This window comes from Cetorhinus maximus, chromosome 9 (genome assembly GCF_964194155.1).
Source record: "Cetorhinus maximus chromosome 9, sCetMax3.hap1.1, whole genome shotgun sequence".
Classification (NCBI taxonomy): Eukaryota; Metazoa; Chordata; class Chondrichthyes; order Lamniformes; family Cetorhinidae; genus Cetorhinus; species Cetorhinus maximus.
In genome coordinates this window covers 133,322,606-133,350,604 of record NC_135887.1, presented here as the reverse complement: position 1 = coordinate 133,350,604, position 27,999 = coordinate 133,322,606, and the positions used below count along the sequence as shown (strand labels likewise).

The 27,999-nt window shown below is 41.6% G+C and overlaps 1 protein-coding gene and 1 non-coding gene across 2 annotated transcripts; one reads left to right on the top strand and one right to left on the bottom strand.

Annotated features, from left to right (window-relative positions):
* Position 1: 1 nt before the first annotated feature.
* On the bottom strand, positions 2-27,956 carry lin7c (lin-7 homolog C (C. elegans)). The gene is made up of 5 exons (XM_078549546.1): positions 27,864-27,956; positions 19,961-20,079; positions 19,193-19,264; positions 8,313-8,522; positions 2-2,828 (listed from the first exon to the last, which is right to left on the bottom strand). The coding sequence occupies exons 1-5, from the start codon at positions 27,898-27,900 to the stop codon at positions 2,667-2,669; spliced, it is 600 nt and encodes a 199-aa protein (XP_078405672.1). The 5' UTR covers positions 27,901-27,956; the 3' UTR covers positions 2-2,666.
* On the top strand, positions 9,060-9,132 carry trnad-auc (transfer RNA aspartic acid (anticodon AUC)). The gene has a single exon. It is a non-coding gene; the product is annotated as a tRNA-Asp (tRNA).
* Positions 27,957-27,999: the final 43 nt, after the last annotated feature.

Sequence of the window (27,999 nt, the reverse complement as noted above, 5' to 3'; positions counted from 1 at the left end):
AATAATTTTAATAATATTTGTTGCAATAAGTTTTCCTTGCTAGGAGACAGTAGCAGATAGGCATTGCTGCAATACAATTAAAGTTGCTCAGATTTGATCAGGCTCCAGTGACTTGATGCAAGTGGTAACAAAGGCTGATGCGTCATATTTGATTCTCAACATTTGGTGTTAGACATTTTGGAAGAGTCCTCAAATGGTCAATAAAATGCATTTAAAAATCAAGGTTCAACATCAGTGCATGAAGTGAATTAAGTCTTCACACCATGTTGGAACCAGGAAACAAAAATTAATTTTAACAAACAACTTAAGATTTCAACAATAAAACATGGTTGGAACAGAATTTTATACAAATATTGTACAATAAACAGACTAAAAGTATCTAAAAACCATTTCGGCTTTAAACAAATCCGTGGCTTTTCCTTTGAATGGAGGCAAGAAAAAAAAAACGTGCATTTTCAGGTTCACATCAGAACCTGAATCATTAAAATTCGGTAAAGATGTCAAAATTGTTTCCCATATCACCACACTGATATGTAGATTCTTCAGTTTAAAAGGATTGCAATGCTCAGGAACAATATCCAATTCAGCCAAACTAGATAAACATTTGAGCAAAATGAACAACTGCGAAGACCAATGTTCAATCTGATTTCTATTTCAACACAAATACAATAGCATATCATTACACAGCACAGCATAAATTGACAAAAGCTGCAGGTTGAAAAGCATACATTTCTGACAAGCAGATTTGAAAAAAAAAATTACAAGGTTCTCTTACAATCAGTTGTATAATACTCTAATTAATCAGAAGTAGTCCCAGTCATTCAGAAAAAAATGGAAATATAAAATTTTTGTAAGTGAACAAACACAAAGTGTTGTTATTTAGTGTAGTACTAGGTAAGTCAAAACAAACCAATAGGTAGTAGTGCTAGAAAAAGGCTTCTTTTAAATATATACTTGTTTAAACAATCTACAGGCAAAATAATTCAGAGATTTGCTTCAGTTCCTATCACCATGAGACATTTATGACCAAAGATTGCAACATGTTTGAAGATTTTCAAAGGCTCGCGTGGTTGCTTTTTTAGTCTTATAAGGACAACCAATGATTGAAGAAACCAATACGGCTTTTGTCCGTTCAACTTCAGAGTTCCCGAATTGCCTTTTATATAAAAGCTGGTACAAAAATTAAGATGTACTAATACAAAAAATTGTTCTGTAAAAATTATTGGCTTCATAAGTGGTAGAAAAGCTGAAGCAAGAAGTCAATTAACAGAAGCCTCATATAAAAGAGTATTCAATTTTGAGTCTAATAAAATTTAGTAATCTCTGATTGAGGAGTTATTATGAGATAAAAAAATGTTGTTGGAGGCTGAAACTTAAACTGAACCCACAATTAATTTTATACAAATGTGAGCCAAGAGTGAATTTTGAATTCCTCCTTAAATTTGCCCATAAATTTCATGCACTGGACAAGAGTCTGGATAGGCCAAAGTGGCATGGCTGGACATACTGAGACTTTTGGAGCTTCGAACAGTGTTAAAAAAATATAAAAAGGGGTGTAAATCAGGCCTGAAGTAAAGTCAAGTTGATATGTCTTCCTTTCACTTGGAAGTGGGTTGAACAGATAAATACAGGGCAATTAGCAACAAGCAACACTAAGATGCTGTCACATCTCAAATTACTTGGTATAGACTAACTAATTTACTCTGTTATCAAATTTTACTGGAATAGAAACCTGAGTAAGAACAGTTCAATTACTGATAGGAATGTGATCGCTTCTGGGATAAATAGCACAACAGATTATTCATTTGATAAAGTTGTGCATAAAATGGACTACTCTTAGCTATTTTGAAGAGCAAGTCTCACCATGAATGTGCCTTTCAAGCAATATCCAACAATTTGAAAAAGTTAGGAACTCTACATCCTTTTATATATTCCACCCAGCCCCCACCCCTGTTTTGCCGATGGCTTAATTGGCAAGTGCTGAACACAGTAAGGGAAATCACAAGGACTGCTGCAGCAAAGTAATACTGGAACAGTTCAAGCAACTCTGTCCCTGAATTTCCTAAGTTACTGCCTTGCTCTGATGATATTCTGCGTCTATCATCTGAACATGGACAAAATCAGCAACTCCCTTTCTCCGTAGATCTTACAATTGATAGTCAGGCTCCAATTCAGTAGCAATTAAGTGGAGGATCATAACTTGGGTGCTGTTCTTCCTTCTTTTACTATACCTGTATGGTCCACCCACTTTGGAGGAGATGCTTCTTTTCCAAGCCTCTCCTTTTCACTGTTGCAGTTGGACCGCAGGGGTAGAGTTTGCCTCAATTTCACTATAATGCACTATGGATAGAGGAAATGTCCCATTCCTGCCATCGATGGCATATCAACACAGAAGTGCCTCATGATATTTTTCAGCACTTGCAAATTAGGAAAAGAAATAATCATTTGATTTAAAAATATGAATACTTGAAACATATTTAAACTGACTTCACTGTAAATCTAACACTAGATTAACAATAAGCAAAAATGCATTATTGTGGTGTACTGTCAGTGTGACTAACTAATTTGAGTATGACACTGCCTGATCATGTCACATCAATAGCAAGAAGAACACATTAAGAAATCCCAGCTGTCATGTAAAATAAAGTAATGAAGCATCGAAATGATTAATAGTTGATTTGCTGTCTGCGTTTTGCTGACCTCATTTTCTCAAATCGCGATTCCATTTCTTCCAGAACTTTTGGTGTGTACCTCACGACTAATTTAACAGTTCCATGGGCAGCCTTAAGGAGCTCAACTGCTTTTTCATGGTGTTCTCCTTCAACACTCTGCATATATGGAAAAAAAACGTGTTCATTATTACACTGCGTACTCTTTGTCGTATATGAAAATATCAATATCTTTCCACAAATGCCATAAATGCCAGGCTGGTTCAGCTGGTAATATCTGCATCTTGTCAGAAGATTGTGGGCTCAGGTTTCACTCCAGTTCAAAGGACATAATCTAAACTGACACTTCAGTACAGTGCTGAGAAAGTGTTGCATGCTGGAAGCGGTGTTTTTTTGGGTGATACATTAAAACAGGGTGGCATCCACATGTCCAAGTGGACTTGGAAAATCTGATGGTGACGTTTGAAGAGGAACCAAGAGGTCTCACATTGTCCTGATCCACTCTTAAACCCTAGCCTCCACCACCCACCACCATAAAACTTTGCTCATTGCAATTTGGAGACACCTTACTGCATGCAAATTGGCTGTCACATCTGCCTAATAATACCAATCAAACTCAAAATTAATGCATTGGCTGTGAAATGCTTTGGGGCATCCCAAGCACACTGGATAATTGCAGTTTTTAAACAAATTCAGTAAAGCAGTGATGTCATTTTTAAAAATTCGTTTGTGGGATGTGGGCATCGCTGGCTAGGCTAGCATTTATTGCCCATGTTCAGAGGGCATTTTTAAGAGTCAACCACATTCCTATGGGTCTGAAGTCACATGTAGGCCAGACCAGGTGAGGACAGCAGATTTCCTTCCCTACAGGGCATTCATGAACTACATGGGTTTTACAACAATCAGCAATGGTTTCATGGTCATCATTAGACTTTTAATTCCAGGTATTTATTGAACTCAAATTCCACCATCTGGACCCCAGAGCATTACCCTGGGTCTCTGGATTACCAGTCCAGTGACAATATCACAATCCCACCACCTCCCCTGAAGAAGCATTGTTCCAGAACTGTGCTAGTGTAATACAAACTGGATTTATTCCCTTTATGTTGATTTGTTATTCAAGAAATAAGTTCAGCAATAATCTGGACAATTAATTTGAAAAAAAAATGGTACAAATACAGAGTCATATCAAAATTTCAGGCACGGTAATCCGTCATTTCTGAAAATTAAAGCAAGCATTTTAACAGAATTAGGAAAATGGGCAAGGAAAGAAACAAGTAACAACTAAGGAACAAAGGAGGGGTAGGCCATTCAGCGCTTTGTGCCTGCTCCGCCATTCAATAGGATCATGCTGATCTGGTTGTGGTCTCAACTCCACTTTGCCGTCTGCCCCCCATAACCCTTGGCTCCCTTTTCCATCAAGAATCTATCCAACTCAGCCCTTGAATAAATTCAATGACTCAGCCTCCGCTGCTCTCTGGGCAAGAGAATTCCACATAGCAAAAATCCTCTGAGAAAAAATTTCTCCTCATCTCAGTCTTATTGTTAACCTGTATCCCCCTTAGTTCTAGTCCCCCCCACAAGTGGAAACATCCTCCCCGTATCTACCCTATCAAATCTCCTCAGGATCTTATACATTTCAATATCGTCTCTCATTCTTCTAAACTACAATGGATACAGGCCCAACCTGTTCAACCTTTCTTTGTAAGATAACCCCCTTACCCTCGAGTGAACCTTCCCTGCATTTCTTCTAACACAATTATATCTTTTTTCAAATAAGGAGGCCAAAACTGTACATAGTATTCCAGATGTGGTCTCACTAATGTACAGCTGTAGTAAAACTTCTCCACTTTTATATTCCATTCCCCTTGCAATAAATGTCAACATTCCATTTGCCTTCCTAATCACTTGTGCCTGCACACTAACTTACTGTGATTCATGTATCAGGACACCCAGATCCCTCTATACCAGAGCCTCTCTCCATTTAAATAGTATATTGCTTTTCTATTCTTCCTGCCAAAACGGACAAGCTCACATTTTCCCACATTATACTCCATCTGTCAAATTTTCCCATTCACTTAACCTACCTATAACCCTTTGTAGACTATCCCCACTTGACAACTTACTTTCCTACCTCTCTTGGTGTCATTGGCGAATTTAGCTACCAGACATTCGTCCCTTTATCCAAATCATTGATATAGATTGTAAATAGTTGAGGCCACAGCACTGATCCCTGTGGCACTCCACTTGTAACAGCTTGCTAACCTGAAAAATACCCATTTATCCCTACTCTCTTATTTCTGTTAGCTAGCCAATCCTTTATCCATGTTAATATGTTAGCTCTACACCATGTAATCTTATCTTGTGCAGTAATCTTTTATGTGGCACCTTATCAAATGCCTTCTGGAAATCCAAGTACACCACATCTACAGGTTCCCCTTTATCCACTTGCTTGTTACTTCCTCAAGAAACTCTAATAAATTAGTTAAACACGATTTCTCTTTCACAAGCCTATGCTGACTCTGATCAAATTATGATTTCCTAAGTATCCTGCTTTAACCTCCTTAATGTTAGATTCTAGCAATTTCCCTATGACAGATGTCAGGTTAACTGGCCTGTCTTTTCCTGCTTTCTGTCTCCCTTCTTTCTTGAATCAAGGTATTATATTTGCTATTTCCAATCCACTGGGATCCTTCTGAAATCGAAGGGAATTTTGGAGGGCTATAATCAATGCATCCACTATCCCTGCAGCCACTTCCTTTAAGGCCCTAGGGTGCATGCCATCTGGGCCTGGGGAATTGTCAGCCTTTAGGTCTAATAGTTTTCCCAGCATCTTTTCCTTGGTGATGGTGATTTTAAGATCCTCCCTCCCATTCACCTCTTGATTTTCAAGTACCTTCGGAAAGTTTTCTAAGTCTTCGCAAGTGAAGACAGACACAAAATACATGTTGGATAGCTGCCATTTCCTTGCTTTACATTATCAATTCCCAGGCTCGCTTTAGAGGGCCGACCCTCTTACAATCTATTTTTATATTACTATCTAGCCTTCTCATACTCTTCTTTCTCCCTCTATTTTTTTTTTAAGTCATTCTTTGCTGGTTCTTAAAATTTGACCAATCTCCTGACCTACCACTAATCTTTGCACATTTGCACAGTGTTTCTTTCAATTTGATACAATCCTTAATTTCCTTATTCAGCTATGGATGATGCATCCTTCTCAGGGTCTTTCTTTCTCATTAGAGTTGAACACGCTGGGATCTGCTGAGAGTTAAGGATCTCCTTAAAAGTCTGCCACTACATCGCTACTGTCCTACCTTTTAACCTAGTTTCCCAATTCACTTTCATGCCCTTATAAATTACCTTTATTCATGTTTAAAACATGAATCTTAGACTCACATTTTTCCCCTTCAAACTGAGCATGAAATTCTATCATGCTATCATTGCTGTCAGCTAGAGGCTCCTTTACTACTGGGTTATTGATTAATCCTGCCTCATTGCACATTACCAGGTCTAGAACAGACTGCTCCCTGGTTGGCTCTAGAATGTGCTGCTCTAAGAAATTGTCCTGAATACACTCTTATGAACTCATGCTCCACACTACCTTTGCCAATCTGATTTGCCCAATCTGTGTGTAGATTAAAGTCACCCATGATTATTGTGGTACCTTTCTTACATGCCCCATTTATTTCTTCCTGTATACCCTGTCCTACCATCTAACAACTGTTAAGAGGATCTATAAGCTACTTCCATTAAGTGACCACTTACCTTTACTATTTCTTAACTCTACACAAACTGATTCAACATCTTGCTACTTTGAGACAAGATCATCTCTCATTACTGTACTAATGACATCCTTAATTAGTAGAGCTATCCCACCACCCTTTCCTAATTTACTACCTTTTTGAAATGTCAAATATCCTTCAGTATTTAGGTCCCAGCCTTGGCCGCCTTCCAACTACGTCTCTGTAATGGCTATCAGGTCATACATATTTGTTTCTATCTGTGTTAACAATTCATGTGAGGTTATCCACTTTGGTAGGAAAAACAAAATGACAGAGCATTTCCTAAGTGGTGGCAGACAGGGAAATTTTGAACTTCAAATGGACTTGGGTGTCCTTGTTCATGCACCACTGCTCTATTACCTTGTTGTTTCCCATTGCTTTTCTGCACCTCCTCTTGCATGATTCCTTCCCCCCACTATTTAGTTTCCAGCCCTCTCTACCACCCTAGGTATACGACTCAACAGAACACTGATCCCAGCATGTTCAGGTGAAGGCCAACGGTACAGCTCCCACTTTCCCCAGCACTGGTGCCCCATGAATCGAAACCTGTTTCTCCCACAAGAGTCTTTGAGTCATGCATTCATCTCTCTAATCTTATCCACCCTACCAGCCAATCTGCTTGTGGCTCAGGTAATAATCCAGAGATCATTACCTTTGAGGTTCTGCTTTTTAATTTGGCTCCTATCTGCTCATAATCCCCAAGGAGAACCTTTTTCCTGGACCCATCTACGTCGTTGGTAACAACGTGGACCACAGCCACTGGATCTGGATCCTCCCTCTCCCACTGCAAGTTCTTCTCCGACCCCAAGCAGATCTCCTGAACCTTGGCATGGGGCAGAAAACACAGCCATTTGGACTCTGGCTCTCAGCTGCGGAGAGCTGTGTCTATCCCCCTGACTGTAGCGTCCCCAACTACCACTGCATTCCACCACTTGAATGGCTTCCTGTGCCATGGTCAGTTTGCTCATCCACCCTGCAGCCCCCACTGTCAACCATACAGGCTGTTGGGCAATCGCAAAGGCTGAGGCTCCTCCACTTCTAACTTGTGTCCCCATTGCTGCCTCACTTGCAGTCACAGCCTCCCGTCCCTGACCAGCATTTTCTATTTCAGTATCCCCTTATTTGCCATCTTTCCCACTTGCTAAGGCCATTGAAAAAGACATGAAAGACTTCAACATCAAATATGACAAGTGTTTAGTTGACAATCGATGCAAATGGAAACGGCAGCTGTGGGCAGGAATTCACCACCATGACAACATGGTTTTACAAGCTCAATTTGAATTTGTGTGTTATTTTGAACACTTTTCTAAAGAAATGCAATCACTGTTGCACATGCCTTATTAATGAAACCCACATAGTTCTTCGGGGCTTAACTTCTCCCAAAAAAAGATGTAACCAGAAACTAGGATTAAGAATAGAATTTCAATTTCAACGGAAATTCAATGGTACTGGACAAACATCTACTTGAAATCAACTTCAAAGATTGGTCAAATCAAAAAAAAACTAACGCAGATTATAAACTACTTATAATCAGAAGCATAATTAACGCTTGTGGATTTTTCACTCCCTTCCCTCAGAAATGCAAGGCTCAATGGTAGAAGTCTAAATGGTTGCTGCTGTATTGACTGGGAATCTAACATGGAGCCTTCTGCATGGCATAAGTGCAATACCAATGACTCCCTTTACACATTTAAAACATTAGAGTAGCCCTCTATGTGCAGATTTAAATGTACTTTTACCTACATAAGTGACTGCACTTCAATGGCACTTAATTGGCTGAAAAATATCTTAGGACATCCTGAAGGTGTAAAAGATATTATTATAAAGTAAGTTTCTGCAAGAAAATATCCAAGATACCTACCACTCCATTGACAGATAGGAGCTGGTCCCCACGTTTCAGACCTCCGTGACGATCAGCAATGCCAGCTGGGATTATGCGGGATATGTATATAGGAGAGTTTTGCTCCTTTCCACCCATGATATTGAATCCTAGTCCTTCATCTGTCTTGGGCAGCTCCACAACTCTTGGATGCGAGTGACCTTCACTTGCAGCAAATGCTGCCACTGTTGCCTGATGAGACACATTACTCATTTACAAACACATCAAGTTCCGTAAAAACCCAGGCTGAAACACAAAATAAATTGTACTTATTCCAAATATTACAGAGGCAATGGGTATACAGGGTAGAAGTACCCCAATTTGCAATGGAGCCCCCTCCAGACAAGGGAGAGACACAGAAAAAGGGAGGACAGAGATATGCCGATGAGAATCGTCCGTCACCTCTAACTCCTTCCCCACTCTCCACACCACCTCCCCTCCCATCCTTCCTTCTGCTCTTTCTTAATCTAATTCAATTATCCCCATGCTGTAACTCTCCATCTGAAAACTGCATTTAATCTTTATTCTTGATAGGTAATGCCACGACACTAGTTTAAAAAAATCTTTGATTTCCTATCAAAGCAGTGAATCCAAATATCAAATTTGGTATTCAATTTGAATGCTTTTTTCCCTGCCTTTTCAACAGTGCCCAAGACTTCTGCAGTCAAACATTGGCTTATATGCAGAACACTTTCGTGTGATATATTTCTCAATGATGGTTTTCAGAATGTTTCTATAGTGTAGTGGTTATCACGTTCACCTATCACGCGAAAGGTCCCCAGTTCAAAACCGGGCGGAAACATTGTGAGCGAGATGGCACCTGTATAAGCTGGATGGGTTGCACCTGAACAGAGCCAGGACTGAGTTCCTTGCAGGGCATTTTGATAGTGCTGTTGAGGGGCTTTAAACTAACTCGACAGGGATGTGGGAACCAGGGGAAAATATTAGAAGAATGCCAAGGTGCACAAAATACTGGGAGGCAGATAGCACTAGAATAGAGGATAGTAAATTAATAGGCGGAGTCAGAGTAAGGGAGAAAGTCATGAAGTCTGAATCAGGGTTATACTGCGTGTATGTGAATATATGGAGTATAGTAAATAAGATTGGTGACGTACAGGCACAGATTGTCATGCGGAATTATGATGTTGTGGCAATAAGAGGTCTAGCTCAAGGAAGGGCAGGACTGGGTGTTAAACATTCTTGGGTACAAGGTGTTCAGGAAAGATAGGAAAGGGAGAAAAGGAGGAGGGGTGACTGTATTGGTTAGGGAGAGCTGGAGAAAGAGGGTGTCCCAGAGGGTTCAAGGGCAGAATCAATTTGGCTAGAGCGAAGGAACAAAAAGGGTGCAATTACATTGCTCAGTGTAGTCTACAGGCCACCAATGAGTGGGAAGGATGTAGGAGAACAAATCTGCAGGGAAATTAGAGACATGCAAACATTATAGTTATAATGGGGAACTTTAATTACCCGAATATAGACTGGGATAGTGGTAGTATAAAGGGCAGAGAGGGGCCAGAGTTCCTAGAGGGTGTTCAGGAGAATTTTCTACAGCAGCATGTGTCAAGTACAACAAGAAAAGAGGCTAGACCTGGCTCTTGGAACTGAGGTGGGCCAAATAGATCAAGTGTCAGTGGGGAACATTTAGGAGAGAGTGATTATTGTATCATAAGGTTTAGGATAACAGTAGAAAAGGATAATGGGCAATCCAGAGTAAGAATTAATTAACTGGGAGAGAGCCGACTTCAATGGGGCAAGAATGGAGCTGGGTCGGATAGACTGGAATCAAAGGTTGGTGGGTAAAACTGTAGCTGAAAAATGGGATACCTTCAAAGAAGAAATGGTTCGGGCACAGTCAAGGTGTATTCCCTCGAAAGGGAAAGGTAGGGCAAACAAATCCAGGGTTTCCCTGGATCAAAAAGGAGATAGAAATTAAGATAAAGAAGAAAAAGTGTACTATGACAGGTATCAGATAGACAATACAATTGAGAACCAAGATGAATACAGAAGGTTCAGATGAGAGGTGAAGCAGCAAATAAGAGAAGCAAAGAGGGATTATGAGAAAAGACTGGCAGCCAACATAAGGGGGAATTGCAAAGTCTTATCCAGGCACATAAGTAGTAAAAGCATGGGATAAAGAGGAATGGGCTGATTAGGGACCAAAAAAGAGATTTACACATGGAGGCAGGGGACATGGCTGAGGTGTTAAACAAATACTTTGCATCTGTCTTTACCAAGGAAGCAGATGCTACCCAGGCCATGGTGACAGAGGAAACTCTGTCACTAGAAGGGTTCAAAATTGATAAGGAGGTGGTAACGGATGACCATTGGTACTTAAAAGTTGACAAGGCACCGGGATCAGATGAGATGCATCCAAGGACATTGATGGAAGCAAGAATGGAAATTGCAGGGGTACTGGCCATAATCTTTCAGTCTTCCCTAGACTCAGGGGAGATGCCAGAGGACTGGAGAATTGCAAACATTAGACCTTTGTTCAAAAAAGGTTGTAAGGAAATGCCCAGCAATTACAGACCAGTCAGTGTTTTTTCAAAAATTCATTCACGGGATGTGGGCTTCGCTGGCTGGGCCAGCATTTATTGCCTGGTAGTGGCACTTGAGAAGATGATGGTGAGCTGCCTTCTTGAACTGCTGCAGTCCACCCAGAGTGCTAGTCACAGTATTTATATGGCTAGTCCAGTTCAGTTTCTGGTCAACGGCAACCCCCAGGATGTTGATAGTGGGGAATTCAGTGATGGCAATGCCATTGAACGTAAAGGGTGATGGTTAGATTCTTTCTTGTTGGAGATGGTCATTGCCTAGCATTTGAGTGGCGTGAATCTTACTCGTCACTTGTCAGCCCAAGCCTGGTTATTGTCTAGGTCTTTCTGCATTTGGACATGGGCTGCTTCAGTATCTGAGTAGGTGCGAATGGTGAACATTTTGCAATCATCAGTGAATATCCCCACTTCTGACCTTATGATGGAAGGAAGGTCATTGATGAAGCAGCTGAAGACGGCTGGGCCTCGGACACTATCCCGAGGAACTCCTGCAGTGATGTCTTGGAGCTGAGATGACTGACCTCCAACAACCACAACCAATTTCCTTTGTGCTAGGTATGACTCCAACCAGTGGTGAGTTTTTGCCTATTCCCATTGGCTCCAGTTTTGCTAGGGCACCTTGATGTCACACTCGGCCAAATGCAGCCTTGATGTCAAGGGCAGTCACTCTTACCTCACCTCGGGAGTTCAGCTCTTTTGTCCATGTTTGAACCAAGGCTGTAATGAGATCAGGAGCTGAGTGGCCCTGGCGGAACCCAAACTGTGTGTGAGTGAGCAGTTTATTGTTAAGCAAGTACCACTTGATAGCACTATTGATGACCCCTTCCATTACTTTACTGATGATCGAGAGTAGACAGATGGCGTGGTAATTGGCCGGGTTGGATTTGTCCTGCTTTTTGTGTACAGGCATGCCCTCTTGCGCTCTTCACTGAACCAGGGTTGATCCCATCTTGATGGTAATGGTTACAGATTGTGCTCGAGTCCAATTCTGCTGCTGCTGATGGCCAGCAGCGCTTCATGAATGCCCAGTCTCGAGTTGCTAGATCTGTTTGAAATCTATCCAATTTAGCACAGTGGTATTTAGCACCGCACAACATGATGGAGGGTATCCTCAATGTGAAGGCAGGACTTTGTCTCCACAACGACCGTGCGGTAGTCACTCCTACGGATACTACAGGAACATGGGAACAGGAGAAGGCCATTCAGCCCGTCGAGTCTGCTCCGTCATCCAATACGATCATGGCTGATCAAACACTTCAATGCCTTTTACCCACACTATCCCCATAACCCTTCATCTTATTGTTAATTAGAAATCTATCAATCTCTACCTTAAATATACACAATGACTGAGCTTCCATGGCCCTCTGGGGTAGAGAATTCCAAAGGTTCACAATCCTCTGAGTAAAGAAATTTCTCCTTATTTTGAAATTGTGTCCCCTGGTTTTAGACTCCCAAACTAGGTGAAATATCTTACCTGAATCTACCCTGTCTATTCCTTTAAGTATTTTGTGGGTTTCAATGAGATCACCTCTGGTTCAATGAAGAGTGCAGGAGGGCATGCCAGGAGCAGCACCAGGCATATCTAAAAATGAGGTGTCAAGCTGATAAAGCAGCAACACAGAACTACTTGAATGCCAAACAGCATAAGCAGCAAGTGATACTCAAAGCTACATGATCTCACAACCAATGGATCAAATCTAAGCTCTGCAATCCTGCCACGTCCAGTTGTGAATGGTGGTGGACAATTAAACAACTCATTGGAGGAGGAGGCTTCACAAATATCCCCATCCTCAATGATGGGGGGAGCCCAGCACATCAGTGCAAAAGGTAAGGCTGAAGCAATTGATACGATCTTCAGCCAGAAGTGCCGAGTGGATGATCCACCTTGGCCGCCTCCGGAGCTCCCCAGCATCAATTTTACATCCATGTCCTGGAGCTGAGATGACTGACCTCCAACAACCACAACCATCTTCCTTTGTGCTAGGAATGACTTCAACCAGCAGAGAGCTTTTCCCCTGATTCCCATTGACTCCAGTTTTGCTAGGGCACCTTCATGCCACACTGTCAAATGCTGCCTTGATGTTAAGGGCAGTCATGTCACCTCACCTCCGGAGTTCAGCTCTTTTGTCCATGTTTGAACCAAGGCTGTAGTGAGGTCAGGAGCTGAGTGACCATGGCAGAACCCAAATCGGGTGTCAGTGAGCAGGTTATTACTAAGCAAGTGCTGCTTGACAGCACTGTTGAGGACCCCTTCCATAACTTTATTGATGATCGAGAGTAGACTGATGGGGCAGTAATTGGCCGGGTTGGATTTGTTCTGCTTTTTGTGTACAGGACATACATGGGCAATTTTCCACATAGCTGGGCAGATGCCAGTGTTGAGGTCAAGTATGTCTTTTCCTCTTGTTGGTTCCCTCACCACCTGCCGCAGACCCAGTCTAGCAGCTATGCCCTTTAGGGCTCGGCCAACTAGGTCAGTAGTGGTGCCACCAAACCACTCTTGGTGACGGATATTGAAGTCCCCCACCCAGGGTACATTGTGCGCCCTTGCCACCCTCAGTGCTCCCTCCAAGTGGCATTCAACATGGAGTACCTGAGGGAGGGCAGTATATGGAAATCAGCAGGAAGTTTCCTTGCGCATGTTTGACCTGGTGCCATGAGACTTCATGGGGTCTGGCGTTGATGTAGATCACTCCCAGGGCAACTCCCTCCTGACTGTATACCACTGTGCTGGGACATACCCAGGGATGGTGATGGTGGTGTCTGGCACATTATCTGTAAGATATGATTCCGTGAGGACGACTGTTGCTTGACTAATCTGTGAGACTGCCCCCAGATGTTAGTAAGGAGGACTTTGCAGGGTCTGAGATTGCGGTTGACGTTTCCGGTGCCTAGGTCGATGCCGGGTGGTCCTTCTGGTTTTATTCCTTTTTTGAGATTTTGATACAACTGAGTGGCTTGCTAGGCTATTTACGAGGGTATTTACCTGGAGCAGGTAAGGGTGGCATTTACCTGCAGCAAGGAAGGGCTAACCCTAAAGGGCATTAGTGAACCAGATTAATGATCCAATCAACTGGACTTTGAATTCCAGATTCTTATTGAATTCAAATTCCACCATCTGCTGTGGTGGGATTTGAACCCGGGTCCCCAGAGCATTACCCTGGTCCTCTAGATTACTAATCTAGCGACAATACCATCGCCTCCCCTGGGTGGTGGTGGGGAAGCTTCTAGAAACAATTATTTGGGATACAGTTACATGGAAAAACATGGGTCGGTTAGAGCCAGCATGGATTTCTTAAGGGAAAAATCGTGTTTAGCTAACTTTCTGCAGTTTTTTTAAAGAGGTAACAGAGAGGGTTGATGAGGGTCAATGCTGTTGACGCAATGTACATAGCCTTCCAAAAGGCATTTAATACTGTGCTGCACAACAGACTTGAGAAAAGTTATGGTTCATGGAATAAAAGAGACAGTAGCAATGTGGATACAAACTTGGCTGAGCGATAGGAAACAACGAGTAATGGTTTATGGATATTTTTCTGGCTGGAGGAAGGTTTGTAGTGGAGTTCCCCAGTGGTCAGTATTGGGACCCTTGCTTTTCCTGATATATATGATATATATATGATCCAGATCTTGGTGTGCAGGGGAAAATTTCAAAGTTTGCGGATGATACAAAACTTGGAAGCATTGTAAACTGTGAGGAGGACAGTGTAGCACTTCCAAAGGGCATAGACAAGTTGGTGGAGTGTGCAGATAGGTGGTAGATGAAGTTCAATGCAGAGGAGTGTGAGGCGATACATTTTGGTAGGAAGAACATGGAGAGGCAATATAAACTAAAGAGCACAACTCTAAAGGGTGTGCAGGAGCAGAGGGGCCTATGTGTATACGTGCAGGAGTCATTAAAGGTGGAGAAAGCAGTTAATAAAGCATACAGTATCCTAAGTTTTAATAACAGGGCCATAGAGTACAAGAGCAAGGAGGTTATGCTGAACTTGTATAGGATACTATACAAGTGTCACCTCAGTTACGAAACAAAAACAAAAATAAAAATACCTGGAAAAACTCAGCAGGTCTGACAGCATCTGCGGAGAGGAATGCAGTTAATGTTTCGAATCCGAATGACTCTTCAAGAGACATTCGGATTCGAAACGTTAACTGTATTCCTCTCCGCAGATGCTGTCAGACCTGCTGAGTATTTCCAGGTATTTTTATTTTTGTTTTGGATTTCCAGCATCCGCAGTTTTTCGCTTTCACCTCAGCTGGAGTAGTGTGTACAGTTTTGGGCACCACACTTTAGGGAAGATGTGAACACATTGGAGAGAGCGAAGAGGTTTACAAAAATGGTTCCAGGAATGAGAAACTTCAGTTATGAAGATAGATTGGAGAAGTTAGGACTGTTCTGCTTGAAGAGGAGAAGAGTGAAAGGAGATTTGATAGAGGTGTTCAAAATCATGAGGGGGCTAGACAGGGTAGATAGGGAGAAACTATTCCCATTTGTGAAAAGATCGAGAATGAGGGGGCACAAATTTAAAGTGATTTGCAAAAGAAGCAAATGTGATGCGAGAGAAAACTTTTTCATGCAGCAAGTGGTTCGGGTCTGGAATGCACTGCCTGGAAGTGTGGTGGAGGCATGTTTAATCAAGGCATTTAAATAATCATCTAGTGCCCTCTTAAAGAGAAACAATCTTTAGGGTTACAGGAAAAAGGCAGGGGAATGGCACTGTGTCATAATGCTCATTTGGAGAACTGGTGCAGACACGATGGGCCGAATGGCCTCCTTCTGAACCATAACAATTCTGTGAAAGGTCACTAAATATCTCATCACCAAATGTACTTGGTCTGGAACACAAATTACTCCAGTTCCACACTTGTGAGATTGATTCTTAGTGAAATCAAAGGACCTGGAGATTAGCAACGAATACCACCATGCCAATATCAACATCCCGCTCTTTATAATACTCTTTGGTCTCTGTATACCAGTCAGAACTTTCTTTCACTGAAGCGCCCATTTTTTTTCAATGTTTTTACTGTCATGCAAAATTCTCCTTCACTGTGCCACCTCTCAAGTGTCCGTATGATTCTTTACCAATTTTCTCAATTTCTATGGCCATTTTCTCAAAGTACAGCATAGATAGTAAGGTTGTAGGTAATATGGAAGTAAGCAATGGGTTCAGGCAAGGAAAAATTGTCCAGCAGGTGAAGACGTGCAAGCGAGAGAATGAGGGGTTTTGGAAACTCAGGCATGGAGCAGGGGTGTTAGGGTTTGCAAGCATGGTGCGGGGGAGGCAGAGGACCAGGTTGGATTCATTGCTGCTTTCCTGCTGGTAGCATTTGTGGAGGAGACACGATGATGTTGGAGTTTGGGCATATTAAAAAAAGGTCAAGAGAAACTGAGATGAACTAGTGCCTGAAGCACTGGTGGTGGTTCTAAGTCTGGCAGCATGGCATGGAAGAGAGGGATCCTGGGCTTGTTAACACTAACAAAGTACAGGAACTGACAGGATGTCAAGAGAACATAGAAGCTGCAGTAACACAGATAACAGTTGTAGCCTGTACAAAGAACAGATCAGCTTTGATTGCACCAGGGTCAAGCTCAGCAGCAACAGTCCGTGTAAATAAGATGCAGCAACTACACAACACTGAGCACAGGGTGTAGGGTTACACATGTAGGAATATCCAAAAGGCAAAGCCCAGCTGAACAATACAAAGTCCATGCCTAATAAAGGACAGACTTCTAGCAGCAAAACCTTATTGGATGGATTACCAACAGGACCCACGTAATTTTATGTACACGTTTATTTTCTTTTTCCCAATTATTTATGTTTATGTGTTATGAGTTGTATTCTTACCCATATAAATTTAGTTGGCTGAGGAGACATGACAACCAAAAGATATCAGAGAAAATGTTGTTCAATGATTTGATTAATAATTTTTCACACTTGCCTACTAGTAATTATTTTTTCTTACTTGACTATATTCAACCAAATCAGCATAATTAACAGTCATTTGACCAATCAGCTGCAAGTGTGCCGCTCATATCTCATGCATTACGGACACATGATTGATGCAACACATTTAACTACATAGATATAAAAGTCACATATGTTTATCTTCCATGCAAGCATTTGTAAGCACAAAAACAGAGAAATTGATATATATCAACTAAATGCAATTTAAACATACATTTTGAACAATGAGATCCAACATGGTCAGAGAACACACTCCCCAGTCTATTTTACTCTGAGAAATGTTAAAAGTAACTGAAAATTACACGGCGAAAAAAAAAGCTTTGCTTTAACTCAAATTTATTTTCCAATATTCACTAGTGAGTTCACATTTCCAAATTTCAGTTTGTGTCGAGGAAGAGGTCAACAAAAACTGTAAAAAGCAGCATTTTACAAGCACGCTTAAAAGACTTGTGCAGCTCATCAAAAAAATCTGTTCCCTATTCTCCAAGCTAAGAATTGTTCAATTTTCTGTCAACGATAAAATATAAACTTGTTGGAACTTCAGTTAGGCTGAGCGCCACAATCTGAACCATCACATCCAGAAGTGTTATGTAGAAAATGGCATAGCCAGCAAGGCTGTATTGCTGCTTGAATCACAGCATCCAATTGTATCATGGGTCAATCCGTCTAAAAGTCAAGACTGCTATTTTGTTTTTACATGGCACCAACAATAAAGTCACCTGGGTAGTGGGAAAGAACAATAGCACCATGGAGCAGGTATCAATAAAGGTATAAGAACCGTTCTAATTCCCAATAAAGTTGTGAATTGCCAAGCGGATCATGTAGTAGGGGGACACAGAAAATTGGAAGAAATCCATGCCTCGATGGACCCTGGCAGCTCCAGCAAACAGTCACTATCTTTACTGAAAGGTATCGTGTCAGGAGCAAAAAAACAAGAACAGAAGGTACAGAATCTTCCCAGGAAAATATCTGAAGAAAAGGAATCCACCTCAGGGTGTACTCAATAATGTCTGAATCACTTGCATAGGTAATGTGATACCCCCGAGTGTGAAACAAAACTTTCCAATTTCTTGAGGAAAATACATAAGGCACTGACTCCTTTTTACTGTATTTCCCCACACCACACAACATTCCCAATGTTGGAATCAGGTAATTAGGTTTCGCAGCTCTTTGAAACGAATTGTTTGTAGGTGAATTAACTGAACCCCTACTTTCTTTCCTTATGGAAAATGCATTTTTTCCACCTGGCACCTCGCCATAGCAGGACAGTTCAGACATAGAGGTGAACAAGTAATGCATTGCAGGCATGAACCTAAATCCAACCTCTTGGCAACAAAGTGCCAAGCTCATTTTCTGCAAAAATTTTTGAAACAGTGATTTAAAAAAAATACCAATTCAGTATTATTTTGGGCTTGTTCCCTACAAAGGCAGAGACAAACAATTAAGGGTTCGGTGTGAAATAAAACAAATTGCCTACTATCTGAACACCAACATGCTTAATTAGTCATCTTCTTTATCACAACAGGGTGTAGACTCAAGAGGCCTAAAATTATAGCAAATTATATAGGCCATTTCAGAAGGTAGTTAAGATTCAACCACATTGCTGTGGGTCTGGAGTCAGATGTTGTCCAGGCAAGGATGGCAGATTTCCTTCCCTAAAGGGCATTAGTGAACCAAATGGGTTTTTATGACAATCAATGACAGTTTTAAGGTTAGCATTACTGAGACCAGCTTTCAATTCCAGATTTATTAATCGAATTCAAATTTATCAGCTGCCATAATGGGATTTGAATCCATGTCCTCAGAATATTGGCCTGGGCCTCTGGATTACTAGTCCAGTGACATCACCACTACACCACCTCCCCCTAGTATCAAAAATAAATCCTGGTAATGATAATAAGGCATAATGGAAGAAACGTTTGCATACTGAACGTGCCAATCTGGCTACTCAATAGACACTGTCTTAAAAGCAAATGGGAAAGACAACTTAGGATGTAAAGTGGGAACCCACTCTAGAACAATACTGTAAATCTAAGCAAGCAGAGCTCTATAGAAGGAAATGGTTTCTTTGCTCTAAATATGTACAAAATAAAAATAAGATCCATTGTGGCAGACAAAATGCTACAGAGGGATATAGGGAAGTGGAGAGAGTGAAGTTCATGCAGTAACATTTAATTCATTGTAGAAACTGTGATGTTTTTACAGCTTAAACTTGCCACGTCAGCCATTTCTTGTTTCACGTCTCATTACTTGAACCAATATCCAATTAAGTAATTCTGAAGAATTTAGGTCAATAGATATGAGTATGATCCATTAATCTATTTACAATATATTTTCTTACCTTAGCAGTAGCATTGGCTCTCACCTCTGGACTACTATTAATATCCACAGTTTCATATACATGTTCATAAACCTGTGGGCAATATAATGGTTGTTACTGCTGAGAACTGATAAATTTCCAGGCTTACAACATTCATTCATAAATGAGCCTTCGATTATTTCAGCAGAACAAAATTGCGCAAAACCAGCTGGACGCAAACACAAATTTTAAAGTCAAAAATTAAATAAAATGTGTGTAATTAAAGATTTGGATTTAACTGGAAAATCCCAGCAAGTAAAATACAGCATTCAACGAGCCATGTCTCGCAAGTCACTTGTTTATGGTGGTGAAAAGTGGATCGTTGATGGTGGATCGTTCTCATTCAAGGTATTTTACCATATGAAAACATTGTCATTTAAGGTGTTACTGAATAAGCCTCAGTGAGTAATTATCAACTTAAAATCAGAACATAGGAACACAGGACTTAAGAGCAAGAGTAGGTCATTTGGCCCTTCGAGTCAGCTCCGCCATTCAATAAGATCATAGCTGATCTGGCTGTAGTCTCAACTCCATTTTCCTATCAGCACCCACATAACCCTCGACTCCCTTATCTATCAGAAGTCTGTCTAAAGCTGCCTTGAATAAATTCAATGTCCTAGCACGTAGATGATTTTTCTAAAATGTTTGCCTATAATAATGCAGGTAGATGTTATTGAGCGCCATTGTATTTAAACTGCTTTCTTACTTTATCATGCATGATACAGAGGGGAAAAATGTACAGGCACATACTTCTCGCACAGCAATGCAGAATTCACTCTGAAGTACTCTTTGCAAAGCCTGCAGCTTCTGGGGTGGCACCTCTCCACTCCTTTGCAACTTCTCCAGTAGTTCAATAGCTCGGGAAACATCTGGAAAGTCAAGCACAGATTCAAGTATAGTCAGATGCAGAGTCAAAACTAATTCTTTGCAATTAGGAAAATAGGAACAGAGGGCACAGGAGGTGGAGTAGGCCATTTGGCCCTTTGAGCCTGCTCAGTCATTTGTTAAGATCATAGCTGGTCTGATTGTGGCCTCAACTTCACTTTCCGCTCCATCCCCCATAACCTTGAGTCTTTTGTCTATCAAGAATCTATCCAACTCAGCCCTCAAATATATTCAATGACCCAGCCTCCACTGCTCTCTGGGGAAGAGAATTCCACAGACTAACAATCCTCAGAGAAAAATTTCTCCTCATCTCAGTCTTAAAGGGGATTCCTTTATTCTTAAACTGTGTTCCCTAGTTCTAGTTTCCCTCATACATGGAAACATCATCCTGGTATCCACCCAATTAAAATCCCCTCAGGATCTAATATGTTTCAATAAGATCACCTCTCATTCTTCTAAACTCCAATGGGTACAGGCCTAACCAGTCCAACCTTTCTTCATAAAATAAGCCCTTCATCCCAGGAATGAGTTGAGTGTACCTTCTCTGCGCTACTTCTAATGCAATTATATCCTTTTTCAAATAAGGTAGCCAAAACTGTGCACAGTACTCCAGATGTGATCTCACCAAGGCCCTCAGCAGCTGAGGTAAAACTTTCCTACTTTTATATTCCATTCCCCTTGCAATAAACGCCAACATTCCATTTGCCTTCCTAATAGCTTGCTGTGCCTGCATTTTGTGATTCGTGTACCAGGTACCCAGATCTTTCTGTACCACTGAGTTCTGCTGTCTCTCTCCATTTAAATAGTACACTGTTTTTCTATTCTTCCTGCCAAAGTGGACAAAGTCATATTTCCCCACATTATACTCCATCTGCCAAATGTTTGCCCACTCACTTAACCCATCTATATCCTTTTGTAGACTTTTTAACATCCTCTTGGCAACTTAATTTCCCAAGTATCATTTTGTCATCAGCAAATTTAGCTACTATACTATTGGTCCCTTCATCCAAGCCATTTATATTGATTGTAAATAGTTGAGGCCCAGCACTGATCCATGTGGCACTCCACTAGTTACAGCTGGCCAACCTGAAATGACCCATTTATCCCTCCTCTCTTCTTCCTGTTAACTAACCAACCCTTTATCCATGCTAATATGTTACCCTTACGCCATGTAATCATATCTTGTGCAGCAACCTTTTATGTGGCACCTTATCAAATGCCTTTTGGAAATCCAAGTACACCACATCTACAGGTTCCCCATTATCCACTTTGCTTGTTACTTTCTCAAAAAAATCTATTAAATTAGTTAAACATTATTTCCCTTTCATAAAACTATGTTGACTCTGCTGATCAAATTATGATTTTCTAAGTAGCCTGCTGTAAGCTCCTTAATAATAGATTCTAGCAATTTCATGAATTTACACATTTTCTAAAATAACAGAGGAATTTCAGACAGAAGTATTTGCTAGCAGTCCACCGTGCACTTTCAGGCAATGATTCCTCAAATCTCTAGATATAGAATAAATGTGAAAAATATCTACAAAATACTTTCCCTGTCTTCATGCAATTTAAAGTTTGATGTTATAACATCAAATAATTGTTCAAAATTCCTACTGTTAGTCCTGTTTCCAGAACAAAGTTGCAAGTCAAAAGTTATACAGCCACAAATTTAAAAACGTGCCTTTTGACTTCAAGTTTGGCATAAAAGTCCATCCTAATTTTATTACCATCATAACCATGTCCAAAGCAATGGCAGAACGTGCTTCAAGAAACTAAATTTTGATTAAAGTAAAGCTTTTTCTACTGGTGGTATCGGTCCAATTTTTGGGAAAAGTCTGACTTCACAATGAATTACAATGGCAGCACATCATTATATGGCTGGGTGACAGATTCTGGAAAAAGTCCTTGTACACAAGGTTTTAGATTGTAATGTGATGTCTAAACTAGCAGATTGACACCGACAATGTTATTGTTGTCAGTTCAGTGGGTAGCTGTACTTTTATGAATGCAAGCACAGTATTCTCCCTTCACTGGAATATCAGCGCTTGGCTCTTATGCCGTCATTGTCACATATCTTCAAAGCCTCTGAAAAACAGTCCGACTGCTGTACACCATTATGGAAACAGAAGTATTGTATGTTTTAAATTGCAGGATCATGCTTATTGGTTTCTCTGTTACAGCAATATTTATTAAATAATTTGGAATAAGCTGGCCACCCCACCGTTGGGTTTATTTTTAGTTCTTTTGCTAATGCCAATTCAATTAATGTCCTTAAGAGTTAAGAGTAGCAGTCCACTCATTTATCTCATTTAGAATTAGCACAGGCAACACACCAGTGACATTACTTCCTTATTCACTTGCAACTGTAAACTGGTCCCAAATAATGACATATTTTCTGCTTCACAGAAATAAATAATTGAATTTATATAGCAGCTTTAACAACCCTATTGTCCCAAGGCATCCCTCAGCCAATTAAGTACTTTGTGAAGCATAGTTAGTGAAATGAGAGAGAGAGATGTCAGCTAATGTGTGCACAACAATGTCTCACAAACAGCAATGACATAAATAGCCAGATAATTTGACTTAGTGACGTTGGTTAATGTATAAATGTTACCCAGGACACAGAACTCCCCTGTTCTTGTCTGAACAGTATCCTGGGATATTTTGTGTCCACTTGAGGGACTAGACAGAACCACAGTTTAATGACTGATCTGGAAGACAGAATATCTGATAGATCTTTTCTACCCTCTCTTCTGACTAAAAATGCTCAGATTATTTGATACAAGGCACTCACACGGGCTAGTTCTCTCTAAACTGAGGGCGTATGCTCAGGTTGTTCTTCCCCCCCCTTAGTCTTACTGCCCCGACCCTAAACATAAACACTAAATTCCTTACATTCCACATCAGATAATTCCATCCATTAAATCCACTACCTGCTCCCTTAAGCCTTCCTTATTGAGGCCCTTACCACTCAACAGTTCAAAGTACTGCAACCTCTCAGGCCAACTTCAATAATTGATCACTAAGATGAAAGCTCTGAACAAGAGTCATACAGACTCAAAATGTTAACTCTGTTTCTCTCTCCACAGATGCTGTCAGACCCACTGAGTTTTTCCAGCATTTTTCATTTTTTTTTCAATAATTACTTCACTCAAAGTCCTATCTTCAGCTTCTGTCTTGAAATACTGACCCAGCTTTAACCTCAAGGATACCACCACCACTGAACTTTTTGTTAATCTCTTCCAGCACTCCTTGCTTCGCTCCTTTCACCTGGCCTTTGTCCTGGGACAGGACGATGTAATTGGCAACACCCTGTGGGACTGCAACATGAAATGCATCCTCCTCAGCCTTCATCTCTCCAGTAACTTGCAATACAATCAAATACTTCAACCGCAAATGCGTGTGAGATCCCCCATTGTCCTTTACTCTCCTGGTTCCTAGTCAGAACATGTCCTCCGATCACTTCCCTTTCTGTGCCAGTGTTATCCATCTCCAATGTTCCCAAAGCTGCAACCTTAACCCCCTATAATTCCTTACGTAAGTGCTGTGGCCGAGCAGCAATATTCACAAGTACGAGATCAGCTTGCTAAATATCCCAGCTATACACAAACCTATTTCTTGGCAGCACCCCTGAGGTCAAAACTGTCGGCTTTCACAGGCATCAGGCAGAATTAGCCAGAGTTAGTGCTCAGTTAAACAGTAAGGAACACAACTTTGCGAAATTACAGACAAGGACAGGACCCACTTGTACCTTCAGTTTCACACTGAAAACAGTCATGAAGGTAGAGGCCTGTCAGGTGACAAGTTATTAACTGTTCATTACCCACTCTCTCTGCTGCAACATTAATCTTTTCCTTCTTTTAAAATTTTTCCTAAAATCTGTCTTTATTCCATTTTGGTTCTTTCCCTCATTCTACTGCTTTGTTCTCATCAACATTCTCTGTCCCTTGCAAAGTACTCATTGTACTACATGAGGGGTGTTCTAATCAAGTTCTCCGTTTTGTTTTCAGGTCTTTGCACACACACACTTTCACCAGCTCAGCTGCCGCTTCCACGTGGTATTTTACGTTACCAACAAAAGCTCAGTGCTGTCATTTTCCAATGTACCAATCTATAACTACATCACATATGCCCTGCTCAGGTATCAACTCATCAGTTACTCTGTTCTCTCAGCTGATAACCACATTCTCATTACATGACATATTCAAACCGCAGTTATCTTTTATTTCTATGACATTAGCAGACCCAGTTCTGCAGCAGAAGTGTCAACCAGAAGCTTGCCTCGTATGCTTTCCTTTTAAAATTCTATGACATGATGTGATTCTTCCCTTCCGGAGAGGTCTGCACAGTATGTCAGAAGCCAGAGCAAAACATCTCTTTCTCACACCACCACCATAAAGACATTTAATATTTCTCTTTAATAAATCCGCTTCCCTCGTTAAACATGCTGCTGTCCCTGGGTCAGGTTTAAAATTCACACTGGGGACTCAGCAGCTAAGCTGATGCATGTGAACCCTCCCTCACTCAAATAAAAAAAAATTAATGAATATATATTGGCCAGTGTTTTCTTAACTTTATATTAAAATAAACGTGATTTAACCAGCAAGTTTGTTGTTTAGTAACAATTTAGTGCTTTAATTTCACCCCCAAAAAATGCAACAACCTTTATTTAAAAAAAGCAGCACACAGGATGGTGGGAATGCTGCAGTGCCAGAGGTGCTACACTTATCAAAAGGGTATTCCAAAACAGCGATGAGTGTTGATTAGGTTCACAAAGCTGCTGGTTCTGTTTTAATCTCTCAAAGTTTGCTTTGGAATGCATAATGAAGGATTTTTCTTAGCTAAGGCATAGAATATAAGAGCAGGGAGGCTATGCTGTATACAACACCAGATAGACCATAATTTGAGTACTGTGTAAGGCTCTGTACACATTACAGGAAAGATGCGACTGCACTGGAGAGGGTGCAGAGGAGATTTACGAGATTATTGCCAGGACTGGAATGGCGTATAAAAATAGGGAAGTCTTGCTTGAACAATACAAGGCACTAGTTAGACCACACCTAGAATACTGTGAACAATTTAATTCTCCTTATCTAAGGAAAGATATACTGGCATTGGAGGCAGTCCAGACAAGGTTCACTAGGTTGATCCCGGTATGGAGGGATTTTCTTATGAGGAGAGGTTGAGTAGGTCGGGCCTGTACTCACTGGAGTTTAGAAGATTGAGAGGTGACCTTATTGAAACATAAGATTCTTAGGGGGCTTGACAGGGTAGATGCTGAGAGGTTGTTTCTCCTTGTGGGAGAGTCTAGGACCAGAGGGCATAATTTCAGAGTAAGGGGGCGCCCATTTAAAAGAGATGAGGAGGAATTTCTTCTCTCACAGGGTAGTCAATCTGTGGAATTCTTTAACGTAGAGGTCTGTCTAGGCTGGGTGGTTAAGTATATTCAAGGCTGAGATAGACAGATTTTTGATCAGTAACGGAATCAAGGGTTATGGGGACAAGATGGGAAAGTGGAGTTGAGGATTATCAGATCAGCCATGATCTCATTGAATGGCAGAGCAGACTTGATGGGCTGAATGAACTACTTCTGCTCCTACATCTTATGGTCTTATGGAAAATGTTAGCGATGAGAGAAGATTGGATAGGCTGGGATTGTTTTCTTTGGAACAGAGGAAGCTGTGACTTAATTGAAAATTGAGGGGCCTAGGTAAACCAAATAGGGATAACCTATTTACCTTAACAGAGGGGTCAAAAACCAGGGGATATAGATTTAAAGTAATTGGTAGAAAGATTAGAGGGAGATGAGGAACCATTTCTTCACCTAGAGGGTGGAACTCACTGCCTGAAAGGGTGTTAGAGGCAAAAACTCTCGCCATATTTAAAAGGTACTTGAAAGTCTACTTGAAGAGCCGTGACCTGTAGGGCTATGGAACTGGTACAGGAAGGTGGGATAAGGCTGGGTAGCTCTTTGTTGAAGTCACATGGGGCTGAATGGTCTCCTTCTGTGTCCCAAACCTTTTATGATTTTATGTTTCAGAAAGACAGCCCAATTAGCTACTGCAGTGGAAATTAAAAAATGTGCAGTATATGATTGCAAGAATAATTTTGTTTTGACCTAGGTCCCTCCCTGGACAGGTCCTCAACAACAAATAAACCTTTAAGACTATAAAGAACCCCCAGACGCTTTACAGGGACATAAAATAAAATGCGACCATGAGCCACAAAAGGATGTGAGGGGAACTGGCCAAAAGGTTGGTTCAAGGAGAAAGGTTTTAAGGAGTGTGTTAAATAAGGAATGGCCTACTCCTCCTTTTTCTCATGGAAGGGAGGTGGCGAGGTTTAGGGAAGGAATTGCAGGGCTGAGGGGGCTTGGCATTCGAAGGCACAAGCGCTAACTGTGAAGCCATTAAAATCAGGGATGCTCAAGTGGCCAGAGTGCAGATATCTCAGAGGGTTTTGGGGCTGGAGGAGATAGATAGGGAGGGGCAAGGGCAATGAGGGCTTTGAAAACAAGATGATTTTCAAAATAAAAACAGAAAGAGGTGGAAAAACTCAGCAGGTCAGGCAGCATCTAGAGGGAGAAACAAAGTTAACGCTTTGAGTCTAATATGACTCTTCTGCAGAACCGTTCATGTTGGTCTCGAAACATTAACACTGTTTCTCACTCCGCAGATGCTGCCAGACGTGCCGAACTTTTTTTCCAGCATTTTCTGTTTGTATTTCAGATCTCCAGCGTCCGCAGTACTTTACTTTTATTATGAGAAGTTCCGGGTTCCGAAGAGGAGTCCCATTGGAGTGGAAGCGTTGACTGTTTCTCTCTCTCTCCACAGATGCTGCCAGACCTGCTGAGTTTTTTCCAGCACTTTCTCTGTTTTTAATTGCAAAAAATCATCCTATTTTCAAAGCCCTCATGGCCCTTGCCCCTCCTTTATTTCCCCCAGCATTTTCTATTTGTATTTCAGATCTCCAGTGCCCACAGTATTTTACTTTTATTATGAGAAGGTCCGGGTTCCGAAGAGGAGTCACACTGGAGTGGAAGCTTTAACTCTGTTAAAAGCAAAAAACTGCGGATGCTGGAAATCCAAAACAAAAACAGGAACAGAAATACCTGGAAAAACTCAGCAGGTCTGGCAGCATCGCGAGAGAAGAGCACAGTTGACGTTTCGAGTCCTCTGAGGACTGTGCTCTTCTCCACCGATGCTGCCAGACCTGCTGAGTTTTTCCAGATATTTCTGTTGCTGTTTTTGCTTTAACTCTGTTCCCCTCCCCCTCTCTCTCCGCCGATGCTGCCAGACCTGCTGAGTTTTTCCAGGTATTTCTATTGCTGTTTTTGCTTTAACTCTGTTCCCCTCCCTCTCTCTCTCTCTCCACAGATGCTGCCAGACCTGCTGAGTTTTTTTTTTCTCCAGCACTTTCTGTTTTTATTTCAGGTGAGAATGTCCAAGCCCACCTGTGCAGGCTGACCTGATGCTTGGCAACCCCCCCACCCCCACCCCCTAGATGGGGGGATGATGCCAGCTCCCTCCGAGGAAAGGGAGAGAGTTTCCCCTCTGGCGAGCTCCACCTGTAAAAGGTTCTTTGTGTGAAGCACCTTGAGACGTTGCTCAGCACCAGGTAACTAGGGGCCTTTGGTCAGGGGCCTTGCTCAGTGCAGACAATCAGCCACCTGCCCCTGATCCACTCACCTTTACATTTACAGCGAGGGTTAAACTCTCATCTCATCCCACCCCAGACCCCGGGGCCCGGGAGGCGGGAGGACACCTACCTCTATCCAGGCGGATCGGTTCCATCACCAGCGCCATTCCAGAGCCTTCCAGCAGGGGGGAAAGAGCCACTCCGGAAGTGACGTCAACGCCGCGCCAGGCCCCCGCCACCCCCCACCCCATTCGTCCACAGCGCCA

Coding starts and splice junctions, on each gene's coding strand:
- lin7c (XM_078549546.1), bottom strand. CDS start 27,900: ATGGCGCTGGTGATGGAACCGATCCGCCTGGATAGAG. Junction 20,080..27,863: donor ACCGATCCGCCTGGATAGAG/GTAGGTGTCCTC, acceptor TTGACTTTCCAG/ATGTTTCCCGAGCTATTGAA. Junction 8,523..19,192: donor GAGCCAATGCTACTGCTAAG/GTAAGAAAATAT, acceptor GTGTCTCATCAG/GCAACAGTGGCAGCATTTGC.